The sequence below is a fragment of the Mastomys coucha genome, unplaced genomic scaffold (assembly GCF_008632895.1).
Source record: "Mastomys coucha isolate ucsf_1 unplaced genomic scaffold, UCSF_Mcou_1 pScaffold16, whole genome shotgun sequence".
NCBI lineage: Eukaryota > Metazoa > Chordata > Mammalia > Rodentia > Muridae > Mastomys > Mastomys coucha.
Genome location: NW_022196898.1, coordinates 15,168,824 through 15,178,696, shown reverse-complemented (window position 1 = coordinate 15,178,696; position 9,873 = coordinate 15,168,824). Strand labels below are relative to the sequence as shown.

At 43.1% G+C, this 9,873-nt stretch overlaps 1 protein-coding gene and 1 long non-coding RNA gene across 6 annotated transcripts in view; one reads left to right on the top strand and one right to left on the bottom strand.

The window, feature by feature from the left end:
- The window catches only part of Kcnab1 (potassium voltage-gated channel subfamily A member regulatory beta subunit 1), a 442,167-nt gene that overhangs the window by 3,129 nt on the left and 429,165 nt on the right, over nucleotides 1-9,873 (bottom strand). For all 3 annotated transcript variants that reach the window (XM_031374014.1, XM_031374015.1, XM_031374016.1), the window contains exon 13: nucleotides 3,323-3,411. In XM_031374014.1, coding sequence (XP_031229874.1) covers nucleotides 3,323-3,411 — 89 coding nt within the window. The remainder of the gene's footprint in view (nucleotides 1-3,322; nucleotides 3,412-9,873) is intronic.
- LOC116092953 overlaps nucleotides 4,436-9,873 on the top strand; it is a 143,763-nt gene continuing 138,325 nt past the window's right edge. For all 3 annotated transcript variants that reach the window (XR_004119571.1, XR_004119569.1, XR_004119568.1), the window contains exon 1: nucleotides 4,436-4,485. This is a non-coding gene — a long non-coding RNA (uncharacterized LOC116092953). The remainder of the gene's footprint in view (nucleotides 4,486-9,873) is intronic.

The window sequence follows — 9,873 nt, the reverse complement described above, 5'->3', positions numbered from 1 at the left end:
GAAGTTAAAGGAGTTTTGTTTTCCACTAGCTCTGGAGTCTCAGGTTCTAAATAGCTACAGTTCCTTGGAGACTTCTGAGACTAGAGTTCAAAAACTGGATTTGGTGGGAGAAAGATCCAGTGGGCTAGCCATGTGAAATGAAAAAAAAAAAGTCCCTGTCAAAATACGTATCAGGTAGAAATAGTAAAAACATAAAAGGACTTGAATAGAATGTGAAATTCCAATGTGTGTAGTATTAAAGGACCAGTGTCTTTTAAAGGAGCTGTACTTTCAGAATTTTATGCGGAGTCACTTTTAAAAGTGCAGCTGATACTTTACAATACTTTAAGCTGTTGGGTAGACCTAATGAGATTGATCCAGTTGTACAATCTTATTGTTATATCGCCTACAGGACTTGGTGGGCTAAGGGGAGGTTTGGGTAGGAATGTTTTTCTGGGACTGGGGGTCATCCAGGCCTAAGGACTAAGTTCTTTGAGAATGATGGAGGTTTTTTTGGAAGTTGGGTGGTGGTTACTTTGGAGCATGGACCACTGCAAATTTTGGGGGAGGGTTGTCCTGAAGTATTCCTAGTAGCTGGAGATTAGAATCCTGAGGGGGCCAGGGAGGAGAGAGAGAGACAGAGACAAGAGAGACAGAGACAGAGCATATATGTGCATACAAGAATGTGTACGCACCCATGCTATAAGCATATTTCATTGTTCATACTTCTATAGTCCTTGAGACATTGCCTTTCTTTCCTTCCTTTGTGGTAGCCAGCATTCCGCATTTTCTGTACATTTGCAGCCAGTTCCAACAATGTTTGGCCTCTCCAGATTCCTAGTGTGCTTTTCACCACATCTAGGGCTTCTGTCACCCTATATCTAGACTGTTAGGTGGTGGTGAAGGAGAAGGGAAGGTAGGTAAGGCCTTGAGCTAGCAATGAGGCTGTCTGGGTAACATCCTTAGCCTTTGCCTTTTGAGAATAGAAATCCCATCCTGCTGCCAGCCAGAGCCTTGCTAGGGAGTTAAAGTGTCCTTTCCTCACTGCCCAGTAGCCTCCTGCAGCTCTAATGGCTTAGATCCAGGGGGCTGCTTCATTCCTGCCCCTGGCGTGACTTCCCCTGGGATTGAGGATCATAGTGTTAGCATGATAGGAATCCTGCATTTCTTTTCCTGCCAAGATTTTTATCTGTTCTTCCCAGATCTGCAAATTCATCCACTCCACTTCCAGTGCCTAGGTGATGGCCACATCTGCATTCTGCTTTCCTTGGGGCAGGCAGCCTTAGGAATCCCCGAACATTCAAATAGAAGCATATCTGTCCTCTAAACTTTGTAAAGGATTCCTTACCTATGAGGAAAATGATAGTCTGGCCTAAGCCATGTTCACTTTCAGCCTAGATCCTTTGTACTACTCTTTTTTTGTTCCTAAAATGTACTTCTGGGTTTCTTTCATGCTATGCCAAGGCATACAAATAAAACTCAGAATAAACATCTTATAGTGGGCTTTTGCAAAGTTATTATGTCAAGTAGACCCACCTCTTTCTCAGTTGGTCTCTAGTACAACAATCTGTTTGCTTTAATAACTCATCATCTGAAATTTTGTGCATTTTTATTAGTCTCCTTGTAGAATGTAAGCTTGTTAAAGACTGGACAGTATCTTGTATCCTGTGGTGTTGTCAGTATCTGGTACATAATGAGCTTTCAGAGGCCAGGTTTTTAAAGTATAGATTTCTTAATTCACTTTTTCCACCAGCAGTTTTAGGACAGAATCTTGCTCTTACTCATCACAGTAAGCCAACTGTCTGTCTCTCTCTCCTTGGTGCCAGATGCAGTAAGTATTCCATACATGAGTGAAATTGAAATTTTTGTATTGAACTCCAATTCTTCTGGGTACAAGCTGTGCCCTTACCCCATCATCATTGTGTAACCTTGTGTTCCCAGTAACAGAAAATGAAAGAAGATGGTATGGTTCATTAGATGGAGTATTCCCTGGGAAGGCCCCACAGAGTCCATGAGGAATGATGGCCAGGCAGAGTTTAGAAATAGCTGGGGAGTACTGTTCCACTGCCTGGTCGGTCCTGAGAAAGGTGGTGGCAGGCAATCTGTACCATCTACATACCAGTTTATTCTGGTCTGTTTCCCTCTATTTTCCTCCCTCCTTCGCCCCACTCTTTTCCTCACTCTTTCTCTTTGTATCTGTCTGTCTGTCTCTGTCTCTGTCTCTCTCTCTCTCCAGTGCTTTTCTGTGTAGCCTGTGTCCTGGAACTCTATCTGTGGACCATGCTGGTCTCAGACTTACAGAGATCTACATATCTCTGCTGGAATTAAAGGCGTGCACTACCATTCACCATTCTAGTCTGTTTCTAAAAGGGGGTTTTAAATATTCATGTCTCCACCTTCTTCTGTCTGGTTTGAGGAGAGATGACAGGGCTTGTTTTAGGAATAGATGGATAGCCAAGAAGCCATGAGTCTGTTCCCAGTGAGCAAGAGGGAAACATCTTTGCTGGTTTTAGCAGGCTGTGGCTAAGCAGTGGGTGGGCTCATCCTAGGACTCAGCAAAGCTGAGAGGAGCAGGCTCAGGACTGAGTTGTGTTCAGTGCTGAAGAAAGGTGATCCCAACAGACCACCAGCGCCACCCCTTAGATGCCCCTGCTCATCTTCAACATATTCCCCAGGTGCTGCTGCAACAACCTCAATCCAGCGCCTGGCCTTCAGGTCATCACTTAGGGGATAAGATCTTAGTATGGAATAAGGCCTCCTGGATTTTCTTTCAAGGGGGATGTGATCCTGAAAGTTCCAAACAGGAATTTGTTTTCCAGTTACTTCTGGAGTAATAACTAAGGTCCACATAGTAGGAAGCGGGAAGTCAGTGGAGAAGAGAGCCCCAGGTTTCTGACTTTCAGGCTTACAGTACAGCAGAGGGGACAGATAGCTCTCATGCATCTTAACCTAAGTGGTATGATGAATGGGATCACAGGATGCTGTTAGATGATTGGAGTGTGACATAGTATATTGGCAATAGTTTATGGAAGGAACAAATGAACACACAGTATGTATTTTCCTGTAGTCATTACATCTCAGACGGATAGTTAAACATACTTGTATGGTTAGACCTATCAGTTGCCAGGTGTGACATGGGAGTGCACTGCCCCACACAGATGATCCGCTGGAATGTGAGAAACTTGTTTCTTAAATAAGCAGAGAATGGCCCTGGTTCCATGTATAATGTAAATGTGTTGGTGCTTCTTACAACTTTGTGTTTCCTGCTACCTTGTCTAGATCACTGCCTGCAAACGCACTGTAACATTCCCTGGAGTTTGCTAGCAGGGGCTGCAGTACTTGCCTGAATGGCACCAAGGTTTTCAATGAGTTGTTCAGGAGTGGATGATCCCAGGAGCACAGAACTCACACCCTCATTTCTCAGGCACCATGCTGGAAAGAACAAAGCACTGGGTCAGAATTATTGATAATGCTTACAATTTACGTACACGTGTGTGTGTGTGTGTGTGTGTGTGTGTGTGTGTGTGTGTGTGTGTGTATAGGGTAGAGCATACTCTATTTTCTGGGCCTAAAAACTAGAAAAGCATCCTTTAGAAATTTAATAGAATCCATACATTTAAATAGTAGAGTTGTGGCTTTTGGCTTTCTTGCATTTTGCTCCAACTACCAGAGTTCATCATAGCAATACATTGTTTATGAAAATAACCAACACTGCTCACCAACTAATAATGTCTGGAATCTTGTTTCTGCCAGGCTCCCTCTCTGTCTTATACAGGGTATCGCTTTTCGTCATCTATCAACCTTTGCATTGATTATCTCAGTTACTCTTTTACTAACTCTCAAGGCCCCAGTCCTTCCTCTCCTTTAGTAAAGTCCATCAAAACCGAACCTGTGTTTTCTACTTGGGGCTAGTGGAGTAAACCAGAGAGGACCATAGAATCTCATAGTCTGGCACCTCTTATGCCCATCCCCTCTCCTTTGCTTTCTTGCTCTTGAGCTTTAGCCAGTCTGACAAACCTCTCTTTGACCCTTGATCATCCCTTCCTCTACCCTCCTTTGGTGCTGTTTGCATTTTGTTTTTGTTTTTGTTTTTGAGGCAGGGTTTCATGGAGCCAGACTGATCTCCAACTTGCTATATAGTCTGAGATTTTCCTTCCTTTACCTCAGGAGTGCTGGAATTACAGGCAGGAGCAAGTATGTTGGCAGGATCTCTACCCTAAAGCCTTGCATTCACTCTCAGCAGGTGACCTTCCTTGAACTTTATCTAAAATATTAAATCCACCAATGTGATGGTTTGTATATGCTCTGCCCAGGGAGTGACACTATCAGAGTAGGTGTGTCACAATGAGCGTGGGCTTTAAGACCCTCATCCTAGCTGCCTGGAAGCCAGTCTTCTGCTAGCAGCCTTCAGATGAAGATGTAGAACTCTCAGCTCCTCCTGCACCATGCCTGCCTGGATGCTGCCATGTTCCCACCTTGATGATACTGGACTGAACCTCAGAACCTGTAAGCCAGCCTCAATTAAATGTTGTTCTTATGAGAGTTGCCTTGGTCATGGGTCTGTTAATAGTAGTAAAACCCTAAGTAAGAACCAGGGTAGAATATTCTTCATTTTTCTACCTATGTAGTACCCACAGTGATACTGCCCAGCTGCAGACAATGTATGCTATTTGGGCCTAAGGTCAAACTGCCCTAGATCCATCTCCCTTTTCTTTTGAATTAATTAAACATTTATTTCTCTGCTCCCTGAAGGTTTTGATTCCTGTTTTCCTTTGTCAGCAAAGAATGTTAATTCTTTTTCACTGTAAATAGCCTCTGCTTAGACACTTGTCTAACTTTGGAAGTTCTGAAAGGCCAGTTTAGGCTCCTGTACTCCCCTTCATCATAGTCCAGTCCCCTTCTTACCCTGTTCTGGAAGCCCAGGCCCCAGGGACCTCCTGGTTACAATGAACATCTGAGCATGGATCTGCGTGTTTCTGCTGGACCTTCCCACCTTGCTTTGCCAGTCCTATCTGGCTCAGCGTCAACATCTTTGCCTCCCTACTAGAATTCTGGGACCTTTAGGAATTGTCCCTTTTTTTTTTTTTTCCAGAGTCTACCTTCCCTTTTAAATTCCAGGTCTAGTTGGTTATTCCTCCTGTTTCTCTAATCCATTGGTTCTTACACTTTAGCATATAACGGAGAGTTATCCGGAGGGCTTCTGTAGCATCCTTTCTAGGCATCAAGATTTTTTACTTAGAAGATCTTGCCTTGAGATATGGGCTTCTACGTATTTATTTGATAACATTTTTTCTTGTTCAAGCTGGCCTTGAACATTTTATGTAGCTCAAGGATGACCTTAAGGTTCTGACACTGCCTCTGCCTCCTGAGTCCTGGGATTAGAGGCATGTATTACCATTCCATCTGACACTGCCTCTGCCTCCTGAGTCCTGGGGTTAGAGGCATGTGTTACCATCCCAGGCTGACACTGCCTCTGCATCCTGAGTCCTGGGGTTAGAGGCATATGTTACCATCCCAGGCTGACAAGATCTTGAGGCAAGCATCTTACATTTCCGGCCTGGGAATTTAAACTATCTTCTTAAGAGGAGGGGGAGGAGAAAGCTTTATTGAAGTAGAAATTACATATCAAAAAGAATTTAACCTGTTTTTGAGTGTACATTACCTTAAAGACGAACAGTTTAGCAGTCCTAGCAATTTTAGTGTGCAACCATTACTGTTTTAAATTTAGTTAGTGGAACATTCCCGTCTCTGATAAAAAAACCTTATGACAGGCAGTAATTGATAACATACTTCAGCCCTAGATAATCACCATTTGTTTTTAGATCTGTCTTTCTGAACATTTCATTTAAATAGAATAAAGCGTTGTCATCTTTTGAATTTGATTTCTTTCACTCTGCTCCCACATGCTTTTTAGTTTCTTCTGTGGTGTAACAGTGTATCATTTCATTGCTGCATAGTATTTGACCGTGTAGACACCTGGAGGGTCACGTTCTGGCTCGTCTCTTCCATGCTGCCACTGTTCACATGCAATCCTCAGGAGCTCTGTGGAATCGCTGCTTTTCCTACTTTTTGCTTCAGCTGCCCCTCCCTTAATATAGATGCCCTACTCCTAGCTCCAGCTTCTCTAACTTTCATAATGCCACTTTCCTGACTTCAACTTGTGCCTAACAAGATCCCTTTCCTTTAAGACAACGTGTATTTCTTACTCTGGTCTTACTTTTGATTCTGCCTCTCTGCCTTCATTTCCATGCTTCAAGAAAACTGGTTTGTTGATCTATCTGGATCATCCTGGCTTTCCTTTGCTGGGGGTCCTTTGCCTGGGAGGCACTCTTTTTGTCCTCACTTTTTCTTTGCCTTGTTAACATCTCATTTTTTGAGGTTCCCAATGGTCTTCTGCCTTCTTCCTAAAGCCTATCCTGAGTTCCAGACTAGCCAGTGTGCCCTATACTTTATAACCTGTGCTCACATGTTATTTTCTTGAAGTGCCCATTAGGCTGTGGGATGTGGCTATCTTGAGTTGGATACTGCGCAGCAGCCTACCCCATACGTGGCACCTGGGACACACTGATTAAATGTTTGCTGGGGAAACAGGTCTGGGTGATTACTTCATCTCCTGCACATCTGCCTCCTTTTACTCAAGGCCCTGCTGTCTGTCAGCTGATCCTCTGTTACCAGGGCTCTGAGGATCACCAAATCCTTCCAGGTGGTCATAGTCAGCACCTTCTCTTCTCCCTTGGCTTTATTGCAGCCCACTTTGCACTTAAGATCTTGTTTGGAACCAGTGGGAGTTCCAGTTCAAAGCGAGCTCTAAGCAGTTGCTGCTGTAGCAGCTGATTCCTCCAAGGGCTACAGGGCTAAGAGAACCCACTCTGCGGAGCTGGCGGATCCATAGCTCCTGCCTGCAGCTGATTCTTTCCAATCAGCCTGTCTAGCTGGGTCTCTATCCCTAGCAAAGCACATCCATAGAGCCTGTGAGCTGCCAGTGAGCTGTGAGTGCTGGCTCCTGGGCAGGTGTGTGACTGGGGAACAGCATGCAGATTCAAGTAGTCTGTCTCCAGCTGGATGCTTCCCTTCCCCAAGTCACGCCTGCCCTTGGAGATCAAAGGCAGTGAGGCTTGGAATCATTCCTTTTTTGGGCCTGCGAATTCTGTGGATAAAAATTACTTATTTGTAAAGAAAGAAGAAAAGATGACAGGAAAGAAAACCATCTAGAGCAGTGGTTCTCAGCCTTCCTAATGGTGAACCCCAACCATAAAATTATTTTGTTGCAGCTGGGCCGTGGTGGTGCACGCCTTTAGTCACAGCACTTGGGAGGCAGAGGCAGGCGGATTTCTGAATTCGAGGCCAGTCTGGTCTACAGAGTGAGTTCCAGGAGAGCCAGGGCTACTCAGAGAAACCCTGTCTCAAAAAAAACAAAAAACAAAACAAAAAAAATTATTTTGTTGCTACTTCATAACTTTAATTTTGCTACTGTTATGAAATATAATGTAAATAAATACATGACATGCAAGGATATCAAATATTTGACCTCTGTGAAAGGATCATTTGGCCCCAAAGGGATCATGAACCACAGTGATCGAGGGCGTAGTTTAGAAAGGAATGGGAGAAAAAGCCAGCATGTATCAGTTTAAACCTAAGCTCTGTGCAAAGGGTGTGTCATCAATATCTAACACCCGGCGAGGAAGAAAATGTTCTGCCATTTCTTGTAGAAATGGCAGAAATGCAATCTTCTTGGTACTCGTGGGGGATCAGTTCTACCTTCCCCCAATGCAGGAGCACTCTACTCTGTTTTATAAAAATGTCTTGGCATTTGCATATACATTCTCCTATATTCTTAAAATATGTCTGTATTACTTGCAATGTAAATTGTTGGTTGACTTTATGGACATGGAAGTCTGAGTGCACTCAATTCATGTTACTACCTAAAATCTTATTTACAGTAGTAGAATCTATTTTCCTTGTGTGTTAAGAAAACCTCAAGCCCAGTTTGTCTAGTTCTACACAATATATCCTTTGTCAATATCACCATCCTTACCACTTCCTGAACTTACATATACTGAGTCTTTACATATACAATTTTGTTTTAGTTCAAGCTTATAAGGTATAGATTATATCCACTACACATGAGAAATCAGGCCAGGTGACTTGTCTATGATCACATTTTGCTGTTTTTGCTGAAGCTGCAGATACTGCATTAAACTTGCTCTTTAACTCTCCTAAAGAAAGCATTAAGGTGTGCCCCTAAAGTCCCTTGGGTGTATGATAAGCCACCTTCCCTGTTCACTTACTCAGTGTGAGGGCGTTCACTTGTACATACAGCAGCCAGAGAGCAACTCTAGGAGTCCGTTCTACTCCGCGGCTTCTGGACATCAACCAGGTCATTAGCCTTGGTATTAAGTGGCTTTACCCAATGAGCCATCTCTCCAACCTTCGTTTTCAGTTTTCTAGTACTGTTTGCTGTAATTTTTTAACTTCTAACTTTAGCAGAGCCACGCTATTGGCAAATATTCTATTACTATTTGCCCAGACCTTGCCACTGGCTGTTTTTCTCTCTCTGGGTCAATGTATCTGTTGTTGTTGTTGGTTTTTTTTTCTGTGTTTTGCAATTATTTGCTGCTGTTTCTTACTAGCACCCCCCCCCCCAACCTGGAGTTAACACCTATTTCATTCCTTTCTCAATTGCCATGCCAATTCTAGTAAATCACCTAGTGACATTTGTAAGACAAGGTTCCTCAGAGCACGCCACACCTCACAGGATTGTTCAAAGCCTAAGGGTCAAGGCAGGTAAGACAATGACTGTGAAGTCCACTTAATGCAGCATGGTGCCCCGACTGTCTGCTCGTTTGAGTGTTTCTGTATACAATGTGGGGGTCATTAATCGTGTGTGAACACTGATCCCATGTTCAGGCTGAAGGTGCTCCAGAAGCAAAATACATGCTTTTTTTTTTTTTTTTTAAAAAAAAACAGGCTGAAAAATAGACCTAAGTAATTTTTTATATTATACATTGAAATGATAATTTGGGTAGATTGTGTTAAGTAAAATGGATTATTAACATGAATTTTATTTCTGTGCTTTATTTTAAAGTTTTTTAAAAGTGTTTTTTTTAGGTGCATATGTGTGTGCATTTGTATGAATGTATGTCACATATGTCTTCAGGTACCCGTGGAGGCCAGAAAAGGGTGTTGGGTCCCCTGGAATTGAAGTCGCAGAAGGTTTTGAGCCACTGGACATGAGTGTGGGGAATCAAACTCTGGTTCTCTGGAAGAGCAGTGAACACGCTTAGCCACTGAGCCATCACCCCAGCTCCTGTTTTTTTCTTTCTTAATATGGCCACTGGCAAATTTGAAAAGAAATAAGTAGTTCCCATTACGTTCTAATGGGCAGTGCCAGTGCATTTGTTTTTTGGGTGGCCATGACCTTTCACAGACTTCACAGCATGAGAAGAACAATTTTCATGGCTGTTGAAAAGTTTCCAGGGGAAGCTGCCCTTGTAGTATCATCTTTCAGTGTGGCAGGAGCCAAGGGCCTCTTTGTAGCCCTATTTCTCAATCTCTCACCAACCCTGTCTTAGTGTCAACAGGGGGAGGAACATGAGCCAGAAGAAATGGGTGTCATTGTGTAGTGACACAGTTTACCTCAGACACTGGTGTATGTGTGTATTTTTAATTTATTTTTTATATAATATATGTTTATCATTTTTCCCCTCCCACAAGTCCTCCCAGATCCCCCCCTAGCTCTCTACCCACTCAGCTTTGTCTTTTCTCTCCTTTCTTTCTCTCCCTCTCTCTTTTCTCCCTTGTACTCTCTCATGCATTCTCTCTCTCTCTCTTTTTCTTTCTCTCTGTATTTTCACTGGTATATTCTCAGGCGCCTATCTTTTTTTTTTTTTTTTT